Source organism: Panicum virgatum, chromosome 3N, assembly GCF_016808335.1.
Source record: "Panicum virgatum strain AP13 chromosome 3N, P.virgatum_v5, whole genome shotgun sequence".
Lineage (NCBI taxonomy): Eukaryota > Viridiplantae > Streptophyta > Magnoliopsida > Poales > Poaceae > Panicum > Panicum virgatum.
Window position 1 is genome coordinate 52527831 of NC_053147.1, and position 24338 is coordinate 52552168.

A 24338-nucleotide genomic window follows, 5' to 3' on the forward strand; every position below is an offset into this window, starting at 1 on the left:
CCAAGCAACGGGCGACAGGACCTTGATGTAATTTTTTTTTAAATTTGCAAAGAGGTCCCTGGCCGGGGGTGTGTGGAGGGAGGGGGTCCTGTCGCCCCCCCCCCCCAACGAGCGATAGGGGCCTGTCCCCCCCCCCCCCCCACGGGCGACAGGGTCTCCCACCCTATATAAGCCCTAGCCTCCATTCCCTTCTCATTTGAGCCCAAAAATTGCACCAAAAATTCAGAAAAAAAAGAGAGGGGTGAGGAGAAGAAAAGCGGCGAAGCTCTGCGGAATTGCGCACTTGTGATCTACCGGTAACTTCCGTATGAATCCATTGATATTGTATAACAATTTAATTTAATTAGTGGATTAGCTGAATTAGATTTGGTGCTTTAGAACACTCGTTTAGTAGTACAATTTCAGTACTATTACAGACTTGTTTTTAAATTAATTATGAATTAGAATAGAATTATGACAGTACCTTATTGATATTGCAGCATAAGGCAATGGCTGCCTCCAATTGTGGAGGATTTTCATGGACCGAAGAAAAATCTAGTATAATACTTGATATCATGACCCATCTTGTTATCAGTAAGAAGTTGGATCCGTTAGCGGATGGTACGATAGAGATGGTGTTGTCCAAAGTAGTAGAGTTTAAAGATTTCACATTATTTCGAGGTATTACAACGCAAGATGTAAAGGGACACCTGCTAGAACGTCGGAAGATATACATGAGAGTATGTGAACTAGCGAATCATCCTAATATCATTGGATTCTTACAAAGTTCTTGTAAGATATGGATGCGGCCAGAGGTGTATGAGATGCACATTAAGGTAACTCTCATTCAGTTCTAATCCCGTCTGTCATTTGGAATCCATATTTATGAAACAGTAACATTGTTGTTTAATTATATGCTAGGATTACCCCGAGGACACGGAGTTGATTAACAAATCAATACAAAATTTCCGTAAATTGGTATGTATCTTCGGTGGACTTATGCCGCAAACTAGATGAAGGAGGTGGATAAGATCTTCGGGTGATAGTACTTGGCCTGCGCAAGAACAGATGACTGACGTTCGTCGAGTCATGCTGCAGCACCTCAAGCACCAACTTGTGTTAACTGGGATGACGACATGGATGACATCATGCCCCCCAAACCATGGCCTCCAACACATGATCTTCCTCCCCCTTTACATGAACGTAGAACTAGAAAAGAGACAAAGGGAAAGGCAAGAGGTTCGTCAAGTCATGTTGCACCACCTGCAGCACAAACTTGTGTTAACTGGGATGACGACATGGATGACTTCATACCCCCCAAACCATGGCCTCCAACACATGATTTTCCTCCCCCTGTACATGAACGTAGATCCAGAAAAGAGAGAAAGGGAAAGGCAAGAGGTTCGTCGAGCCATACTACACCACCTGCAGCACCACCATCTGTCAACTGGGATGAGGACCTAGATGATTTCATGCCATGATCTATAACATATGATGTTCATCGGTTTAAGATGTATTCGCATTTAGTATTGTTAATGTTGTATTATGCTTGTATGTATGTCTCGTACCTAACTTGCATTCACTGGACATGTACATAATGTCGAGTTTGAATCGTACTTAGTCGTAATGGAGCATCAAAGCATAAACATACCATCTATCGTATGTAATGGAAAATACGAGAGTGATCAGAGGCGAACGTTGAAGTGTACAAATAAGCAGTCCACAGCTGTCTCATTACAAATAAACATCAGAGATACAAACATCGGATATATATAACCACCCCTAGGGCGTCGGAGCCTCTTAGCCCTCTGCTGGGCACGGACATGGCCCTCGGAGTAGGTGTGACGATCCGGAGACCTCACCTGTCGCTCAGGATGCAAAGAGGGCTACGGTGTCTGCTGCTGAGAGATCCCAAGTGGTGCTCCTCCTAGCTGTGAATACCCCAAGACATCGGGGGTCACCGTGCGCGTCAGGTGAGTCTGGAGTCAAGCTGTCGAGTTCGTCTAAGGTGACGCCCTCGTTATCTGGAACGAACATACTCGAAACAAACCCTGCGTAACATATAAACGTAAACCAACATATGTTGCGTGGTAAATTAGTGAGTGTATTGAGAGAGTATTTTGTACCAGGTCGAAAGGAAGAAGAAGGTCCGGCGCCCGCATCGGGGTAGAATCCTACGCATAAAATGCGGATGTTAGCGTACGCTCGTGTCTTTCGTCATGACATGTAGAAACTGAAATATGAAACATAAACTAACCTGTGTAGGCCGGTATCTGTGGCCCCAGTACCATCCCTGGATACGGTCCGCCAACTGGTGGTGCCCCTCTAAACATTCCAGTATGGCCAAACGCAGTAGCTGGATCATATCCTGTTTATGATATTAGTAAATATGTAGCAACACTTGATCAAATTTTAAAGAGATATCTACGTTACCTGCAGTTGTGTAGTACTGAGACGTCGGCCGGTGCACGGTCGCCGGACACGGGAACGACGACGAGGCCTGGGACGACCCGTGGCTGTCTTCATACTGCACACGGCTTCCCAAGTTGTGCAGTACTGAACGCAACTGGTCACACTGCCTCGACCATGCCTCTGTCTGCTCAAACTGGGTCATTAGAGATCCGACACGTACCCTTGTCAGGTAAGTTGAGCAGTCCATCTCCATCATGTTTGCAAAGGCGAAACTGCATCTATTGAGTAAAGGAACAGTTAGTAACATATGAATTATCTTATGAATATTAATATATATATATATATATATATATATATATATATATATATATATATATATATATATATATATATGCAAATATGATCAAGAGACTCACCGCGCCAGCTAGTGCCTCCACATGGTGCCGGGCATAGCCATCCTGAGGCCTCGTCTGGTGTGGCTGCGGGTGAGTGTCAACATAAACCAGACAAGCCCGAGTCCGGGGTAAGTACCAGGTGAGGTAAGCCCTAAAGGAGCTGTCTGTGTGTGGTCCTGTTGGATGGACCAAGTGCTCGTCTGCCTGATCCCATTGGTCCACCCACGGCTGCATCTTGGTGAGCCAATCATCAGAGCACAGCAAGCCACTCCTTGACAACCTACAAAAGTGGACTACGAAGAATCGTTAGATTCGACACGAATGTATGAGCCAAGTTCATTCATAATTACCTGTGGTCCTGGCGACTGACACGCTCCAACGCGGTGGGCACCGGAAACTCCTGGCGCTGCCCAAACTGTCTCCTGACTCTCCAGGGGCAATATGCCTCAACCGCGATGTCGTAAACTAGGACGGCTGTAGTAAGCCACAGGCTCGCATTCGCGGAGTAGTGCGAAGACAGGCCTGCTGGTGCACGGGTAGCCACAGCCTCTGGGCTGTAAGGCTCCCAGACAACGTCCTCGGGCATCAGCATGTCGAGCTCCGAAACAAACTCAGGATATGCACGTCTAACCTGCGCATGCGCCCAGGACCTCTGCAGTCCGATTAAGTAAAATTAAAAGTGCGCTAATGCATCGTGTAACAATGAATAACAAAATTAGATTTGTTGCGAACGTACCTGACGCCAGATCCAGAGAGTTCCCATAGTGGGCCTGTCGTCCTCCTCGTCGCCGTACATGGCCTCGTGGTAAGGCTCGTGGCTGACGATGGGCCGACCAACGGCTAGCCTCTCGTACGACCAAAGTTGCAACAGTAGTGGGCACCCCGCCAGGATAGTGTTCCCATGTGTCTTCTTATAGTTGTGACCCAATGCTCCACATTGGTTGCAACACTTTTGTGCCTTGCTTGCTTCGGACTCGTCCATACCATTCCGAATACGACGTGTCTGACGGCGGCCTTTGCCTTTCTTAGTGGCTGGATCTGGAATGAACATCTTATCCTCATTATCCTGAATGAAAGGTCCCACTATTCTAATCCCGTATACCTCATGTCCCCAGGTGGATACAACTGCTTCCTTGCTGAAGTAAGGTGAAACAAATACTCCTGGCTGCAACCCAGACTCTGCACATGCCGCAATGAGATGCGAGCATGGCAAATGTAATAACTTAGGCTTCATGCAGGAGCAGAAGGCTTTGCCATCTACTGTAATCAAACTCTCCTGTACCACCCTATCTCTACGGATACCACGACCAGTTCTATCCTTGCATAGAACCTCAAATCTATGCTCCATTGTACCTGTCGATATGACGCGGTGCAGTTTTGCCTTTTCAATTTTCTATTGCATATATTGTGTCACTCTAGTGCAAAACTGAATTTGGGGGTTGTTGATGTTTATGCTTGCAGCCATGTAACGCTCTCTGAAATACTTCATGCACCCATACATGATGAACTCAACAATTCCCACAAGAGGAAAGGCACGACAAGAACGCATAACCATATTGAAACACTCTGCATGGTTCGTTGTCTGAATACCATATCGTATTCCGTTGGTATCATAAAGGAATGACCAATTCTCCTTAGGTGCACCTCGAATCTAGTGTGAAAATGGCTTCTCAATTGAATCCCTAGCCTCTGCAGCCTGACTCGTGCTTGTTCCTGATGCCCTTACCTTCACTTGCTCTGCAGTCAACTGATCAATGCAGATCACCGGAAGACAACACTGAAATGCCCTAACACAGGCACCTAAGCAAAAGAAGGCTCGTTGCAGAATGCTTTGCCCCTAGTCACGGCTGGTACAAGGTATGTGTCATAAAAGCTTCCAGGATTTCTAGTAGCAACCTGGGATAACATACGAGGTAGGTTATCATATGATGCCTCGTATGTGCCGAACCGCATCTCGAACACCCTTTGTTTAGCCCGGCATGCCTTCAAATAACTAATGATGTACTGGTAAGTCTGCTCAATGTGTCGAACAATCATTTTTGGCTCATAATTTAGGTTATCCATAATCAACCCATATATTTGCTTTGCAACAAAGTCACATGATATATTGCGATGAGAGCGAAGAACTTCTGACAGCAAACAAGTGTGCTCTGTCACAATGGAATATTTCCAGTTCGACTTTCATTTTCCCTTGAATGCATGTACTCGCCATGGACATTCATCATTCACACACTTCACCTCATATTCTTTACTGCCAGACTTTACGACTCTAAATTCTCGTTTCAATGATATTGCCCATAGTCTCACAGCATCTTTTACCGCTTCAATGTTTGGATATGTTGCACCTTGCACTACCTCATTCCCTCTGTACTCCCACTCCTGATTTCGTACGTCTTCTACGACATGATTGCCAAAATCATGCTCCTTCCACTCTTTTGGCAATGAGTACTGCTCGTCATCAGATGAGCTCTCATATTCTTCCATCTCCATTGCGGTTTGGTCTTCTACATCCATCTCATCCACAATGCTATGTATCCTCTCTCCCTCATCAGCAAGGCCCTGTGGTCCGATGTTTTGGTTCTCTATCTCTTCTGACTCATCTTGCTCAACATAGTTGGTCTCTCTTCGAATACTCGGAGTTGCTTGATCTGCACCATGTTAGATTTCATTTTGTGTCTTCTCCCGGGTTTGAACAAGAATGGCCAGAGGCCACCCACGCTCTAGAGCTACTTGCATGTACTTCTGCCAGTCATCAGTGTTGTGTATCATCATCAATTCCCATAAATCATTTTCTACCTCCCAATTAACAAGAGACTGGACGGTCATCACATGTGTCTCCGGATCAACACGGAACCCACGCTGCAGCCACTTATATATGGAACCAAAACTCATCTCCAGAGGTTTATCTATGGCATTAGATGTGCATTTAAAGGCAGAAAGGTCTACTCCATTTGGCCCATACAAAACATTGTAGTCACCAAAAAATACTTGAAACTGCATCTTGCTTGACATATCTGTATATTACTGAATACTTATCGAGTTATACTCTTTACTTCACTACCTTATTCAATAATCCGTAAAAACTAAGTATGGATTTCAACTACAACATATAAGTATTTATAACTACATGATGACACTCAAATTCTATACTGCATATGCGAAATTCTATTCTAAATCGTAATTAATTTATAAACACGTCTCTAGTAGTATTGCAATTGTAATAATAAACGCGTAGTACTAATTTTTTATACTAATTTACTACTACGTAACTAAAGTATCATTAAACTCCTACTTAAATGGTTCTACTATAGCACTAATTAAATTAAATTACTCTACAATACCAATGAAAAAATACATAAGCTAAATGTACTTACCTGCAGATCACAAGTGCGCAATTCGGCAGGGCTTCGCCGCTTCCCTTCTCCTTATCCCTCTCTTTTTTCTGGATTTTTGGTGGAATTTTTGGGCTCAAATGACCAGGGAATGGGGTCAACGGCTTATATAGGGGGGCAGAGCCGGTCGCCCAAGGGGGGGCGACAGGCCCCCCGTGTTGCCCGTGGGTGGGCCCCCAGTCGCCCGAGGGGGGCGACAGGCCCCCCCTTGCCCCCACGCGACCCCGACCAGGGACCTCTTTGTAAATTTAAAGAAAAAAAATTACATTAAGATCCTGTTGCCCCCACGGACGACCGGAGTATATTTTTGAATTTTTTCGAAATGGACATATATTTTTGAAATTTTAATTTTTTTTAAATATAAAAAAGAAAAAATCGCCACCGATGGAGCTGCCCTATGCATTGCACGGCCCACAGCAGAAGAGAACAGAAAACGAAAACCGAAAAAGCCCACAAAGCCCAGCGAGCCCATCTCCACCTGGGGCAAGTATTAGTACGCGGCCAGCCGCCAGAGGCGGGTCGGAGTTGAGCACTTGAGTTCCCCTTCTACCACTCACCTCCCGATCGCCGCCGCCACCGCCTCCCCAACCCCTAGCACCCCCAGCTCCCCGTCTCCCGGATCGGCGCCATGGTCTCGGAGGCCAGCAAGAAGAAGGCTGCCCAGAAGAAGGCCGCTGCGGCCGCCAAGAGGGGAGGCAAGGCGGCGGCGTCCTCGTCCTCGTCTTCTTCCTCCGCCGCCGCGGCCGCGGACAAGGCGGCGAACGGCGTCGCGGCCCTCAAGCTCTCCGACCGCACCTGCACCGGGGTGCTCGCGTCCCATCCGCTCTCCCGCGATATCCACGTGAGCGCCCCCCTTCCGACCGAACCTCCCCCCTTCCCCTTGTGCTTTCGTGATTCGCGGCCTGAATCTAATCCCCTTTTGAGCTAACCCTAGCCACGGGAACGCCCGGCTCTTGATTTTTTATTTTCTTGTTCGTTCCATCGCATGCTGGGTTGGGATTGGGGCAGGTGAAATCGCTGAAGGCCTCGGTCGATCTCCTGAGATCCCTTATGAGTTGTTTCGTGCCATGGCAAACCGATCTGTCAGCTGGAGTGGTGTTGATATGTGCAACGACCTCTGTCACTGGTTTTTGGATTCGTTTGATTAGAATATCAGTCGTTTTATTTAAAAATCGATCCGCAAATATGGTTATTGGGAAATAGTTTTTCTGTGGCTGTGAATAAAAATAGGAAGTTCGTTTTATTAGTGAATAAAGATTGGCAAATAAAGAAAAACTAACTAGGCTCTCCACTAAAGTTTCCAATATCTTTGGAGATGCTTATATCTGATAAACAAGGCAGGCTCCCCCATCGTGTTGTATGCTGGCCACTCCCTCTTTAGGAAAAGAAGAGTGATCTGTTGCATTATCTTGTATTCATTTTTTTTTTGGTTTGGCTGGAACTTTTGCTTATTGGTCCTCACTGTCTCTAGCACAAACTGTAGAGATCATTGAGTTCGATACATAACGGTCCTCACTTATGGAATGGATGTGCAGCAGTGTAATGCAATGATCTAGTAGTCACTTTGTTATGCGGATGTTAGCTTTGACCTGACTGTCATGAGTGTTCCATATATAGTTCAACTTCAGCCTTTATGTAGTTAGTTATAACAAAACACAGATTGTGGCTTCTTTACTGTGGTTTATGCCTTGTGAAAGAATCCTCTTGCCTCTTTTAAGTGAAAACTCTTTTGTTTAAATATTTGTCTGTGGCATTTCCTATTGGATGATTCATTTAACATTCTGCTTACTGATTGGTGATTTCCTAGTTCCTTAACCTACGGTTTGAATGTTGCAGATAGAGTCTCTTTCATTAACATTCCATGGGCATGATCTTATTGTGGATTCTGAGTTGGAGCTGAACTATGGGAGGTACACACATATCATCTTTTATTTCCATTCAGTTACAACGAGGTATGCTGTTGGAGCATGTCAGTGACGCTTTTATCTGTTATCAGGCGATATGGGTTGCTTGGCTTGAATGGCTGTGGAAAATCTACTCTTCTCACAGCAATAGGCTGCAGAGAACTTCCTATCCCTGAACACATGGACATATACCATCTCAGCCATGAGATTGAGGCTTCAGACATGTCTGCACTACAAGCTGTTGTTAGTTGTGATGAGGAAAGAGTGAAGTTAGAAAAGGAAGCTGAAATTTTGGCTGCGCAGGTGAGCTTTTGAGATACAGAATAGTTATCGTCATATATGTCTGTCATCTATATCATTCCTTTCTGATGTTGCAAATTATAATTTTCATGCTGGATACGTCCTTACTGAGATCTCTTTTGACATTTTTTAGGAAGATGGTGGTGGTGAAGCTTTAGATCGTGTGTATGAGCGTCTAGATGCGATGGATGCTGCAACTGCAGAAAAGCGTGCTGCTGAAATATTATTTGGTTTGGGTTTTACCAAACAGATGCAGGCAAAGAAAACTAAAGATTTCTCTGGTGGTTGGCGTATGAGAATTGCTTTGGCAAGGGCTCTGTTCATGAATCCAACAATCCTTTTGCTTGATGAGCCCACAAACCATCTCGGTAAGTCTTGGAAAATCTAATATGAATAGAAATTGAATTAGAAATTCTTTTGTGTGGTGGTTGGTGAATCATAACCCTGCTAACAGTGAATTTTATTTCCACAACTTTGAACTTCATGCATCATATATGCACATTTGTGTCACCATTGGGAAACTTCAAGCATCTTAGATGGATTTATTCGGACATGAGACCATGTGAATTTCTCTATTGTCTCTGTAATGCCTACCAAATTGATTTGTTGTTGTGTGTACTTTTAAAATTGAGTTTTAGGCTATCCATGTAATTTTATTCTTTTGTTTGCTGTGCTAGCACTTGTTTAGGGATACATAGCAGTCTCTATTGTGATGAAACAAGTTATAACTCCCTTGGACGTCCAAAAAAGGTCTTTCAAGACACAATTTCAGTGAATGTCTCCTGAACATTTCTTTACACTCTTTTGCAGATCTTGAGGCCTGTGTCTGGTTGGAAGAGACACTAAAGAAATTTGACCGCATACTTGTTGTCATATCACACTCTCAAGATTTTCTAAATGGAGTGTGTACAAACATTATACATATGCAAAACAAGAAGCTTAAGTTATACACAGGTAATTATGATCAGTATGTTCAAACCCGCTCTGAGCTTGAAGAGAATCAAATGAAGCAGTACAAATGGGAGCAGGAACAGATTGCTTCGATGAAGGAGTACATTGCCCGCTTTGGTCATGGTTCTGCGAAGCTTGCACGTCAGGCACAAAGCAAAGAGAAAACTCTTGCAAAGATGGAGCGTGGTGGTCTCACTGAGAAGGTTGTCAGGGACAGAGTACTTGTGTTCCGTTTTACAGATGTTGGAAAGCTTCCACCACCAGTGCTGCAGTTTGTTGAAGTCAAGTTTGGATATACACCTGATAATCTCATATACAAGAATCTTGACTTTGGCGTTGATCTTGACTCTAGAATTGCATTGGTTGGTCCCAATGGGGCAGGGAAGAGCACTCTTCTGAAGCTTATGACTGGCGATCTGGTTCCATTAGATGGCATGGTTAGGCGCCACAATCACCTCCGCATTGCGCAGTACCATCAGCATCTTGCAGAGAAGCTGGACCTGGACATGTCGGCCCTGGCTTACATGATGAAGGAATACCCTGGGACTGAAGAAGAAAAGATGAGAGCTGCAGTTGGTAGGTTTGGTCTGTCGGGGAAGGCGCAGGTGATGCCCATGAGGAATCTCTCTGATGGGCAGAGGAGCCGTGTCATCTTTGCGTGGTTAGCATACAGGCAGCCACAACTGCTGCTGCTTGATGAGCCGACTAACCATCTGGATATTGAGACCATAGACTCCCTGGCGGAGGCACTGAACGAATGGGATGGAGGTTTGGTGCTGGTGAGCCATGACTTCAGGCTGATCAACCAGGTTGCTCAAGAGATCTGGGTGTGTGAAAACCAGGCAGTGACTAGGTGGGAAGGTGATATCATGGATTTCAAGGCACACTTGAAGAGCAAGGCTGGTCTGTCCGATTAGAAAGCCTTTTATTTTTCTCTTCGGAGAATCATAGTCAACCATGAGCTTTTAACTCTGTATCACGAAGTCCCAGTTTTCCAGTAACAAATTATTGGAGTTTATGTTATTGTATTGGATTCCTTATGACTTCCATCGGATCATGAGTATTTTATAGTATTTCAAATGCTTATATGTTTTTTAAAATGTTGTGTATCGCAAGTTTGTAGAGTTTGGATGCTGGATTTCCCCAAGTTGCTGGATCCTATGGCAGAGCACTGGTATTTTCTGAACACATGGTTTACGGTATGCTTGCATAATTGCTGTACAATGCTTTTTATGAATCCTTTGGTGAATAATGTAGCACTACGTCGGCTGTTGTAATACCACTGCATTCTGTTACTGGCCATGGATATCTGTGTAGCCTTTTTTTTTGTGAAAAAGTGTGTAACCAGTTTCTTTGTATAGGATGTAATCCTATGATGTTTTGGATAAGCTAATTAGTTTATTGCTAAACGTCATCCATTTAAATTGGGGAGTGTTGCTATAATAATAAAGAAATTGAAGTTGAGAATAGCTGTTTGATCGCACAACAGGTCCGTACATAGAGAGTTGCAAAAATATTAGATTTATGTAGTTCAAATGACACAGTCTGCGCACTTTGGGCTCAAACTGTGGTGCCTGCCTTTCCCTTATATGGATTGTCTATTGCTATGTGGGGTTGCTGAATAAGAGTCTTTATCTATTTTGAAATGGGCAAATGTTGCTATTTTTCCATGGAGAGATTGTGTCTTCTTGCTTAATTACATTTGACGACGCCTATGACTAGGTCGGATTAAGAAAAGTCCATGATGCTCAGTTATTAAGTGACAAGGGCTTATCACCCTTTTAAACTGCAATACCTGCAGGGGCAACCGTTATTTTTGTCCATCTCTAAGACAACTGTGTTTATAAATTAATAAATAAATATAGATTTTGAAAAAACATGGAAGGTTATTACTTAAACGAGCAATGATTCCTTGATCCATCAATTAGAGTTCTAATTGGAAACGGTATGATGTTACGTTGAGTTAGAGGTCCAAGACCTTTTAGAATCAGAGTTTGACGAGTAAAATATAAAAAAGTCTGAAGTCCTCAATTGACATACGTCATTATAAAGGGAATTGACATACGTGATTATAAAGGGAAAAGTCTATTTTTCAACCTGTTGTCCGATTTTGGTTCTTGAACTATGAAACTAGATATCCTACACCTCCAACTACCAAAATCGTTCGAAAAACAACCTTGACCTCAATCTAAGACGATTTTGCTACAGTATAATTTCTGAATTTCTAGGATTTTACACTTCTCTCAATTAAATACTAGGGAAAATAGTTAATATTGCCTAAAAATCATGATATTTTTTGGAAGGTAGCACAAGAGACAAGGAATCTATTTTGGCTAGATGTGCAACATTAGACATAAAGGAATTTGAATTATAAAATTTTAAAAATGGATAGAATTCAAAATTCCTTGAATTTTTAGGCTTGCTAAACCTTTGCTCAAAATGCATTAAAAACATGATAATTCGTACTCTTTTATTTAGTTCAATAAAGTATTTTTATTGGCCCAAGTTCTACAGAAAATTCTCAAATTAGAATTTTGAGGAAATAATCAAATTTGTTTCAAATTTGAGCGTTGCGAAGGAATTCAAAAAATTTCAACAAAACTTGTACCAATAAAAATTACCTTATTAAACTAAATAAAAAATAAGAATTATCATGTTTTTAATGTATTTTTAGCAAAGGTTTAGCTAGCCTAAACACTAAAGGAATTTTGAATTTAACGATTTTTAAAATTTTATAATTCAAATTTCTTTATGTCTAATGTAACATACCTAGCCAAAATAGATTCCTTGTCTCTTGTTTCTTGTGCTATCTCACAGCAAAATATCACAATTTTTAGACAATAGTAACTATGCTTTCTCCATTATTTAATTGACAAATGTGTGAAATCCGAGAAATTAGGAAATTATACTATAGCAAAACTGCCTTAGGTTGAGGTCAGGGTCGTTTTCGAATGGTTTTGGTAGTTGGAGGTGTAGGATATCCAGTTTCGTAGTTTAAGTACCAAAATCAGACAATTGTTGGGTATTTTAACGATGCGAATGAATCTGCAAGCGCACGGATACCGTTGTAGCTTTCACCCGTGAGTATTCAGGGTATCGTATCCACAGAGAACGTGTGTGCACTAACTTCTAACTTAGTCGGTCCAAGGACACATCAAGGATAAGTGGCAAGGCTGGAGAGGATTCCTGCGGTAGCACTAAAGTTAAGTTAAAGGTCGATCTCTCAGGCAGAATACTGGCTTCGGGCACCAGCTTACAACCAAAATGGTCAGGAGACTCCGGCCAACGACTCTACGCTATACCCGAACGTGGAGGATTACGAAGGACCAACAGATCCGTAGAGGTACAAGACCAGAGAAGACCGCCGACAAGCCCGGTGCTTCCCCGAACTACTCCTCACTCTCCTCCTACTAATCACTAGCCTAGGCAGGACCTCGCCATAGGAGTGGAGCACTACATCTTCAAATGGTGGAGGAAGAGGTCTCTTGGTGGTGTGTGTGAGGGGTGAGGGAGGCCCTATTTATACTACTTGGAGGTCGGTTCCCGCCACACGCATATATGGAAGGTAATCAGGCAGAGTAGGCACTACTCCATGTCGAAATGCACCTAGACGGGAGCCCGTCTGGGTGTGGGCGACCCTAGGGGTCGGCCGCCCCCAGATGGCACTCCCCCAGGCCCTCCTTCGTCTGGCTGGCGACAGGTGGGTCTTGATCTTATCCCTTGGGTGCATGTGCCTTGGCCCGCCCGTTTCCTCTGGTTTGTTGGCCCCTCTTGTAAGTGAAGCGCAGGACTGGATCATCTGTGTATTTCTCTACGTGTTCACTTGTGTTTATGCCCGAATGCAACAATGGGTGCCTGCAGATCACAATTCACCAAAACTTGTGGAATTGGTTAGCTATAAGCCCTATATCTAAGTTTGGTGCTGAAAAGTTCCAAAATACTGCAGGAGTTGACGGTTAATTTTAGCACTTAAGGACCATCAACAACACCCCCACACTTGGCCCTTTGCTTGTCCTCGAGTAAAGGTTGAAAGACTAAGGTGGATGGCACTCCTTGAATGTAACCTGCATATAAGTTATTCCAAGATCCATCTGAAACTTGTGAATTTTTGAGTGGCTACCATGCGATCCTGGTAAATTGAAAAACGGAACAACTTAGATTTCAGGTTCCTAGCTCTTCCTGCTCAACAACTTTAAGGTTTTGATTTTTGAAAAGAAAAGAATAGCTTTGCTACTCAAATTGTTCTCTCAAGTCGCTCTTTTTGTTTTGTATCCTTACCAAGGCAAAGTTGTCGCCTTTTTCTTCCTACCATCTAATCAGGCTTATCTGGAGCTCTAGGTAGGAAAAGAGAGGCATGTTTGCTTTGCTCGTATTGTTTAGTCAAAAACAAGATCCAAGCAGAAACAAGTCATACAACCTGATCAAGAGGTGTAAGTGTGTGGAATATTTTTTTATGAATAGTGAACTCCCTTGCATGATCCATCTTTCTCCTTTATTTATTTTTGGACATGGGCTATCTTTTCTTTCTTTCTTTTTTTGACATGCCTTGTGGGCATGTGGCATACCTTCTTTGGGTATGCATCTTTTACACATTATTTTTGACATACTCTTTCAAGTATGTGGCATACCTTCTTTGGGTATGCATCTTTTATTTATTTTTGCGTAGCCCATGTCTTTGATGGATACTTTGAAGAAAGAGGTCAAGGAGCATGGAGTTTTATCTTTTGTGGATATGTGGATGGAAATATATTGCTATCTTCTAGTGTAGAAGTATAGCATGATTGTGTACGTGCTCTTGATCATGAGAGTATGACAAGCTTCTAACAAGGGTCTAAGAATTTGACAAAACTCAAAGCAAAGTCAAACTGCATATGAAGGTTTCATCATGAAGATCTGTCTTTGACTTCGGTAGGAATTTAAATTAATTTGAGGAGATTAGCTATTTTATTATTTTAGATTTTGTAAAAGAAAACAAGTGCCTTGCATGAAAGAGCATGGTTCCATTAAACTAAATCATATCACATTAATCAATTACTTAGAAAGCATGGGGTCCCTAAATGAATTTTTATTTCACAAGATTCAAGGAAACAAGGAATAAAGAGTATGCAAGGTTATTCATGAAAACACATGGAGTGCATAAGGCGATTGCCAAGGTTTATTGAGTTCAGGTTTGGTGATTAGCATTAAATTTCATTAAACTCAAAGACTTAGGGAGTATGAGGAGTGTGTTTGCACAAACCATCATTTGAAGAGGAAGAAGCGGGAACTGGGGGAAATCAGAGTTTGTTTGGTCGAACCAGAGGTTCGGCCATCCTTCTCTGCATCCCATCTGTCCTGTTTCTCAGCGTGCTGGACCATCGATGTTGGGCAATATGTTGGGGGAGAGATCTTAAGTGAATTTGTGCTTTTGGGAGATCTCCCCCACACTTATTCTCGTACCTGCTTTTATTCAACAAAACAGCGGTGGAAACAAGCAAGGACTCTGCCGGTTGTAAACACCGGGGAGTCTAAACTTTTATTCAACAAGTATTTGAAAAGCCTAAATTTCTTTTTATTTTATTTTATTATTTATGTGTTTTTTTCATGGCAAATTAGGTAAGATGGGTAACTTAGTAGGGTGGAGATGTGACATGAGGATGCACGAGTTGTGGGATACTTACCTGACAGAACTCACCAAGCATGAATGATAATGCAATAGCTAAGCTTCATGAAGCAAAGCTTTGCATTTTGTTCTGCTTAGTCCCTCGTGCTTCTGTCCTTCATGGAACCAGGGAGTGTCGTATGAGTGTTTCTTTGTTGCATGATGCTCCTTGGTCATTTTGTTTTTATTCCCTGCAAAAGGTTAGTGGACAACAAATACTCGAGGTATGTTTTGAATGGATTTTATCATTTGCCTTGAGATTAGTTGTTCACATCCATGCTTATGGAAAGTCAGATTTGAAGGTTCAAAAAGCATGGATCCCTGAATGTTTGCCGTCATTTTATTTCATCATCATTTTTTTTCTCAAGAGCGATATTTTTTCAAAGGGGTATTTATTTTCTTTTTATTGTTGTTCACCACATTTTTATCTTTTAGCAAAACTCAAATAAGGTTGGGATAGAATTGTATGAACCTAAAGGGGCATTTCACTAATACTTATGGTGCACCTTGAAAGATGATTTGTGCCTCTTTCATACATTGTGCAGATTTTTCTTGACGTAAGTACGATCCCACGCCTTGATTTACCTCCGTTTAAATTTAGCTTGAGGACTTAACCATTTATTTGAAGTCTTCCCTGCAGGGGTTAGTCCGCAAAAGAATATACATCCAATGCCTCTGAAAGTATGAACTCTGATGGTTCGTTAATCAAATTCGACAACAAGTCTCATTTGATTAAAGATCCTAAGCACAAGGCTTAAGCCAGAGCATACCAAAAAATAGGCAAAGGTTGCATGCATTTGCAAAATTAAGCTATAATCATACCGAAGTAAATATGAGTGTAAGAGTGGTGAACTTGGGGTTACATACCTGAGTGTATTTACCGCCTGCATGTAGGATGAATGTCTTCATATTGCTGCAGTGGCGGCATGGTCATCTTTGGTTGTCGATGACTCCTCCATTTTTGATGCAAGCTAAAGTGGGGGAGGGTACAAAGACCATGTTGACTCAGGCGACAGCAAGGCTAGGTCACACACACACGGCTAGTGTGCAGGAACCTTGGGCCTTGGTGGTAAGCTCCATTGGCACGATGGTCGGAGGCACAAAATGTGTCTCCTTTTGTGTGTGCAAGCAGTTGCCAAATGGAGTGGAGTAGCAGAGCCCCAGACCAGAAGAGGAACATTCCTCTAGTGTGTGAGCTCGGGCTGCTAGAGCGGTGCTTAGCAAAGCTAGAAGTGGATGAGGACTATGGAGAGGCTTTGCAAGTGCGCGCGAGCGCAAGGTTGGGTGGAGCCAGGCGGCAGAATGCTTTTCTGCTGAAGTGTAAGGCCATAAGCTTGAAGGCATGCAGATATTGCGGCCTTTTGACTTGTGTAGATCTTGTTGGCTCATGCTCACTCCCTTCCTTGCTCACTTTCTCTTTTTTTTTTGTTTTTTACACTCTTTTTTTTCTTCTTCCTTTTCTCATTTTTTTTCCTTCTCTCCCTTTTTTTGACTCTCTTTTTTTGCTATTTTTTTGAAATACTAAGTCAACACATACCTTGATACGGATGGACCCGATTGTGAGGTGTTCACCAATCTCCCCCACACTTGGACCTTTGTATCTTACGACACAAAATCAAGTGTGCGGTGTTGGTTCTTCAGATTGTGCTCCATCGCAAAAGTACCAGGGTGTTGACGAAGCTCCCGTGTTCTCGGGCATCGTATGTCCCCCTGTTCTTCTTAATCTTAACCTGCAAGGGTTAGGATCAAGAATACCCGGAGGTGCATACTATCCTGTAAACCTGTACTTGCTCTTATTATCATCATAATTTTTTTAGAGAATGATTTTTTTTGATAATCGGGTTATCTCCCGGTAGTGCTTTGTTTATGGTCATAAGCTCGACCATGGGGACTTCAACCTACAGCTATTGGTGGTGATGTAGTCCCATCTTCACCACCATATGTTGATTTATCGTTGTTCAAGCTGCAAGGTTAGTGCACAAATGCAATAACGAGCCCTGCATAGATATTATGAAAAGCAAAACCCAAAACAACCATCCTAAAGGGCATCTATGGTAGGAAGCCCTATGATGATCGTACGGCTCATAGCGACTTGGCACAACAGAAGATCTCCGAGAAATCAAGCATGAGCATGGCTTTTGTGATGAATCAGAATGGAACTTCATGCTCATGGAGTGAGGGGCTTGATCTCCGAATAGAGCAACTCAGGAATGTTCATAGCCCATAATGAAAGAGGATGTGTAATTCTGTGGGCCACTGGAACAATTCTGAGTTCGGATCATGAGGAGATTGAGTATTTTCCAACTCAACCCCTCCTTAGGATGAAAGCCTTGCATGGAGGCGAAGTAATCCATCCTAAGCTTCCAATATAAGTTCATTTGAAGTGAAGGGTGAGCATAACTTCTATTGGGCATCAATCAAAATCGAGGAACAAGATGTGAGTTTTGAATCACTTGATTTGATTGGCATCGATCGGTAATCGAGGTTTTGAATGTGAATTTATTTCACTCAATTAGATCGGTATGGCCCTATTGTCTCTTGACCAAAAAGGTGAGTCCTAGAGACTTATAACACAGTGGTCAAGGTCAAGGCATATTCCTCGGTGAAAACACCTCGGAGGTTGCCTTGACACGGGAATATGATGGGCTTCATATGGTACCTCTTTCAGGGAGTTGTGGTTAAGATAGATGAGTCATAAAAAATGACCCATTTCCTTCCAACCACTCCTTCCTCAACTTAAGAAGAATGCACCATAAACGAATCTGGGGGTAGGATTTGCATGAAGTGCTCTTTCCCCAAGATTCTAGCTATTCAGGAGAGGTTCCTTTCAGCAGATGCTTAGGCAAACTCGAGATGAAAGCTCGAATTTTGCTGATAGAAGGCCTCAGTTGCTCACTCTCCTCTCATTCATTATGATAGGGATGCTCAAAGCTTAACCTTGAGAAGGAATTTTTCTTGAACTAGCTTGGTGAGTGAGGGATGAGTCTCGCAGCTAGATGTAGAACTGGGTCTAGAAAAGATGGCTCTAGAGACTCACCCCAAAGGGTCGGAAGGTGTGTACGAGGATAACCTTCCATGGGTAGCGGGGGTGAAGGTAGAGATAAAGAAAAGAAAAAGATACGAGGCTGACAGTGGTAGCGGGGGTGAAGATAGAGAAAAACAAAGGCTAAGAGATTTTTTTTTTGAAGAGGAAAAGAAAAAGATACGAGGACCAACTAGGTTCGAAGTTAGAACAGCAACCGTTCCCCGGCAATGGCGCCAGAAAGCTTGTTGGGTATTTTAACGATGCGAATGAATCCACAAGCGCATGGATACCGTTGTAGCTTTCACCCGTGAGTATTCAGGGTATCGTATCCACAGGGAACGTGTGTGTACTAACTCCTAACTTAGTCGGTCCAAGGACACACCAAGGATAAGTGGCAAGGCTGGAGAGGATTCCTGCGGTAGCACTGAAGTTAAGTTAAAGGTCGATCTCTCAGGCAGAATACTCGCTTCGGGCACCGGCTTACCCTCGAAATGGTCAGGAGACTCCGGCCAATGGCTCTACGCTGTACCCGAACGTGGAGGATTACAAAGGATTAACAGGGCTGTCACCACCTGCGGCCTACCTCACATACCGTGGGATATAAGGCAAACGAAGGTAACCCTTAGGCTAGACACCATGTCTATGCTACTGATTACTACCATAGTCTAACTACGTTTGAGCTCCCGTAGCAAATTATGGCACTCTATATAAATACAGAGCGACGAACCCGCGAGTAAGAGAACTGATCTCACTCAAGCAAAAGTACTATGCAATACAGGAATCATAAATACTAACTTACTCGTACCAGAGGAAGCCAGCATCTGTAGAGGTACAAGACCAGAGAAGACCACCGACAGACCCGGCGCTTCCCCGAACTACTCCTCACTCTCCTCCTACTCTAATCACTAGCCTAGGCAGGACCTCGCCATAGGAGTGGAGCACTACATCTTCAAATGGTGGAGGAAGAGGTCTCTTGGTGGTGTGTGTGAGGGGGTGAGGGAGGCCCTATTTATACTACTTGGAGGTCGGTTCCCGCCACACGCATATATGGAAGGTAATCAGGCCCTATTTATACTACTTCGAAAACAACTGTGGAGCTAGGTTAGTGATACAAATATGCGAGTAAGAGGTATGATTTTCCTTCTTTTATGAGTATAGTTGACGGTCATATTTCGCACTTAATGACCGTCAACACACTCCCAAGCTAGCCTTTTGCTCGTCCCGAGCAAAACAAGGCGCTTTTTGTTGATCTGGAGTTGCTACGATGTTGAATTTCCAACTTATACTTAGGCACAACCAAATGCTTCTTACCTTGATTTTGAATAAGTTGGCCTTTGTTCTTACCTCTTACCTTACTCCTGTGGAGCTTATAGCTTCATCTTATCTTTGGCAGTTGAGAGTCAGAACGGCATCACAGAGTGCCCATATTTCTTTCTCTTTTGTTCAACCGTCAATCCGGAGGTTTCGTAAAGTTTTTCAAAAGAAAATTATAAAGTTCCTCGGATAATCTCTCAGATCGCTCAATGTGTATAATTCCTTACCAAGGCTTTCTATTATGCCTTTCTTCCTCAACCTATCTCTAATGGCTGTTTTTGTGGAGCTGTAGGTATGGAGGATTTGAAGGCATACCTGCTTCTCATATTTTGCTAAGTCAAAGACCGGATCCAAAGGAGAAACAAGTCATAAACCTTGATCAAGATGTGCAAGTGTGTGGATATTTTTGGTGGATGGTGTATGAACTCCTTTGTATGTACCATCTCTCTTTTTCTTTCTTTTTGGATAAGGGGCTATCTTCTTTTTTTTTGACATGCCTAAGCATGTGGCATACTTTCTTTGGGTATGCATCTTTTCTTTCTTTCTTCTTTTTCTCTTTTTTTTGACATGCTGAAGCATGTGGAATATCTTTTTTGGGTATGCATCTTTTATTTTCTTTTTGCATAGCCCCATATCCTTGATATGTTTTTGAGAGAGAGGTGTCATACATGGACTTGGAGTTTTATTTTGTGGATGGGTGGATGTCTGCTTACTTCTAGTATAGAAGCATTGCATGTGGTGGAAATGTGTACGTGATCTTGATAATGGGAGTATAAAATGAATCTCACTAAAGGTCACAACAATTTAACAAAGCTCAATGAGATAGAGAGTTGCATATGTGGAAGGTTTTGCAATGAAAATAACATATGGCTTTGGATAAGAATTTTATATCATCGAGAAACTTTATTATATTTTTGTGTTTTCAAAATTAAATACTCCGGATATCAAGCATCACATAAGAGAAGATCATAGCAACTCTATTTAACCATATCATAGCTCACAACAACTTAGATTCGGATCATGCTTTTTGCTACCCACAAGTTTCAAGTTTAAGATTTGAACTTTTAAGCCAACAAACCCAAAACTAGGTAGACCATAAAGTTGTAACTAAGCATATGAAGAAAATTAACAGAGCAACTATTCATCATCTCAACAAGAAAAACTTACACCATGCTTACTACACATATTAAAGAAATATTTTTGGTGTTTTCTAAGTTTTGCAAATTTTTATTTGTTTTTAGTTATGCAAATTTTTATGGATTTTCTAGATTTTGCAAATTTTTATGGGTTTCATACAAGGTTATGAAAGCAGTAAAGATAATTGATACAAGTTACCTCTCGTGGGGGTCCTCCCCCAAGTTAGCTTCAGGCTCACTACGGCTGATCGGGGTTGAAACCCGTCCAGCGGCAATACGCCCTTCACTCCTCCTGTTGCTGCAACTGTAACTGCTCCATGTTGTGGAGTCTCTCACTAGTGTGATGCTGCCATGCTTGGGATGTATCGATATGTTGATGCAGCATCTCTTGTATGTTGTCGCTTTGCACCTGCAGCTCACCTAGCTGCTGGGTGATGGCACCGAAACTTCGGGACGAGGTCGTCCGTCTGATGAGGTTCAGGGCTCCGCTGGAGCTGGAACTGGTGGACCGGCGGCCTGGTGCCAGCTGTGCCCACTCCTCAGTGCTGGCACTATGCCATGACGAACCACCGGCCTCATGCTGATGTGAGTGTTTTTGCTGCTGAGGCGGTGGTGTCGGTTCTGCTTCCCTTCTGGTCCTGCTTCTTGTCATCCTGCCAGGTACACCAGAAGATCTATGCCTACGAGCTCCTTCTCGTGGAACGAGAGGGATGGTTAGTGAATGGCAATTAGACAAATGGAACTCCACATTGGGCAGCGCAATCTCATTTGTAAAGCCCAAGTAGAAGAAAATCAAAGAGTCATTTGGGCCTTTCTTGAGTGTGTGACCTTGGATCAAATAAGCCTCGTCGATATACGCACGGTCGCCCTCAATGAAAGGAATAGAATTCCCCTCTAATGCACCGACACGTGTAGCGATGCGAGTAATCAAAAAAGTGCACTCAATAGGACCCATCATTTTGAAATTCGAAAGCCATTGCTTAACCAAAACTTGCGCGAGGGAGATTTTGATCTTGTTGACCATGGCATATAGAATGAGCAACTCATCGTTGCGCACGGGTCGGACATCATCTCTTGGAAAGAGAGTGATGGCTAACTATTTGTGCATCAACTGAAGAGTGGGATTATGAATGTCATTGCACCGAGGTGCAAACTTGCCATGGACAACTTGACCCGAAATCTGGCTCCAAAATTCATGACGATTAAAACCGCGGCAAGCTTGCTCAAGAGAAATCGCCCAGCGTTTGTTGAAATCGAGGTGGCCAGCAAAAGTTTTCCAAGAAAGCAAATACTCTTTCCCGAAAAGTCAAAAATAAACCCCGTTTTCCACCTCCGAAAGAGTGCAAAGAAATTGGATGGTGAGGAGTCAAGAACCATACTCCTCAACGGGAACGAAGGTATCCCATCCAATTGCATGCCAAACGTTAGAGAAGTTTTCGTACATACCTATTTTGATGAGGAGATCCGGATCGAACGCTCGGGTGTGGACGAAGCTTCGATTCTTGAGGATAGCATAGCCTTGTCATTCATGATCATCTCGCAAGTCGAGGTAGGGGGCATCTTCTGCATCAATCTCTATGACCTTGGCTAGCGGTTCGGCTTGCATCTCTTGGTATTGTTCTTCTTCCTCATAGTCCATCGTGCTTGGTGTAGGCGTAGGTTCGGGAGTGTACGAGCTTGAGCCACCCCGAGAATGGGATGAACTTCCACCCGTCATCTTCTTGAATGCGCCGGAAACCTTCCGTCCTAAGCCTTTCATGATGGAGCAAAACAAACACGTACAACTCGAAACGGGTTATGTTAGTGAAATCGAAATGAACATTCTTACCCGTGAGTTGTTCCTTAATTTCTTGCAGCAAAGAAATGAGAGAGAGAGGTTTTTGAAATCAAAGTTGAGCAAAAATCCAATGAAAACCCGAGAGCAAAGTTTGAGAGAGTTTGAGAGAGAGTGAGTGAATGAGAGTTGAGTGTGAGAGCTCAAAACTCACCCCTCGGCCTCTATTTAAAGAGAGAATGGCCGGGCACAACGGCTAGGACCTGAACACAACAGCCACTAGCTGTTCGAAAAAGATGACAGGGAGCCATTGCCAGGTGGGGTCGGCCGACCCTAGGGTTCGGCCAGGCCGACCCTTGGGTTTAGCCAGCCAACCGTGGGCCCACTGGTTGACAGCCAGGGCCCAGGGGCTCCCTAATGGCTATAAATTTTGAAATCTTGGGTGCCCGGTCATACTTTGCCTCGAAAGATGTTCGAATTTATTTTTCTAAGAATTTTAATGCTCGGAAATATTTTTGGATTTTTGTGAAAAATAGAAAAAGTGCTAGAAAAGTTTCTAGCATGCATGAGTGTTTTGAAAATTCAAATATGCAGTGGGAAAAATTGAAAATGTTGAGAAAAGCAAAATGGTGAAAAGTAAATATGAGATACGTACAGATTTACCTTCGGCAAGAGCTCGTCGTTTTGAATCTGACGAGCGGGACCTTTCTCCTGCTTTGTTTACCATTGTTCGGCCCGTCCTGGAGAATTGGACGAGGATGAACTTGCGACCTTACACCACATCTTCTTGGCACGTCTTTTCTTTGATCGTGTGGTCGTAGGTCTTGGTTGTTGGGATTCTGGTGCATCCCAAAGTGCATGTCCTTCGTCATCCTACTGGTTCAGGAGGCACTGCTCTTTCCTTTGCTTGAATCTGAAGAACATGGTCTCCTTTTCAATGCGGAAGTGGATTTCTCCTATTCCCACGTCTATCCTTGCTCTGGCGGCCCTCAGGAATGGTCGCCCAAGGATGAGCTCAATTCTGAGGTCGCCTTCTATATCCATAACCACGAAGTCTGCAAGGACGAAGGAGTCCCGCATGCGGATCAAGACGTTATTGGCTATCCCTTCGGGATACCGAATTGTAGAGTCTATGAGATGCACACACATATATGTTGGGTTGAGAGCAGGGTATAAAAGTTTCTCGTATATTACCATGGGAATAATGTTGACATTGGTCCCTAGGTTGCAAAGCGTGTGCTCATAGTATTGATCGAAGATTGAGTAGCTGATCATGGGGACCCCTGGATCTTCTTGAATTGCTGCTACCAGGCCATCCCAAGTGTCATTCTTTGGGGGATTGTACCTGCCTGCATGGTCAGTGCGGGGAGTCTGCTGGGGAAGGTTGGCCCACCCGGTAGACACCATATTTGCAGTTTCAACGGGAGATTCGGGTTGCCCCGGAATCTTCCCGGCCTCAGAAATAGGAACAGCAGCAGCGATTTGAGCCAGTTGAGTTTCTATCATTTGGTTGAAACTTAATTGATTTTTAATTACAAAAGAAAGAGTTTCAACTTTTGCATTTATATTTGCCAAAATTTTATCAATGGCAGCAAGCTTTTTGTTTAAAGATTCATTTATTTTAGCTTGGCCAAAAACTAGATCTCTCAAGGAGGGTTGGTTTGAATTGAAATTCGAATTGAAATTTGAGTTAAAGTTGTTACCTCCTCCTTGGAATGGTGGGCGTGCTTGACCCCACCCCTGGCCTCCTTGTGGACGGAACCCGGTGTTGTTGTTGTTGACGTAGGCTGCGTCTTCTCGGGTCTCGGGACAGTCATTCCACGACTATCCACCGTCACCATAAACCTCTCACATTGAGTACGAGTTCATGGCATGGACGGGAACGGGCATCTGTTGCCAGTTCCCTTCATCGAGTTTCTTCAGTAGGAGGTCCAGTTTGGTGGCGAGCATATCCGTCTCCTTGACGGTATGCATTCCGCCTTTGGTTCTGGGCTGGGAACGCTCCTCATTCCAGCCCTGGTTGGAGACCATCTTCTCAATTAAGGCCGTAGCCTTGGCAATTGTCAAGTCCAGATAGGCTCCTCCAGCAGCAGCATCAAGGTGGGCTCGAGATGT

The 24338-nt window shown here is 43.4% G+C and overlaps 1 protein-coding gene across 1 annotated transcript; it reads left to right on the forward strand.

Moving 5' to 3' along the window:
* Window positions 1–6658: 6658 nt before the first annotated feature.
* Window positions 6659–10523, forward strand: LOC120666150 (ABC transporter F family member 1-like). The gene is made up of 5 exons (XM_039945936.1): window positions 6659–7019; window positions 8015–8088; window positions 8175–8385; window positions 8516–8750; window positions 9193–10523. The coding sequence occupies exons 1-5, from the start codon at window positions 6807–6809 to the stop codon at window positions 10248–10250; spliced, it is 1791 nt and encodes a 596-aa protein (XP_039801870.1). The 5' UTR covers window positions 6659–6806; the 3' UTR covers window positions 10251–10523.
* The last annotated feature ends 13815 nt before the right edge of the window (window positions 10524–24338 follow it).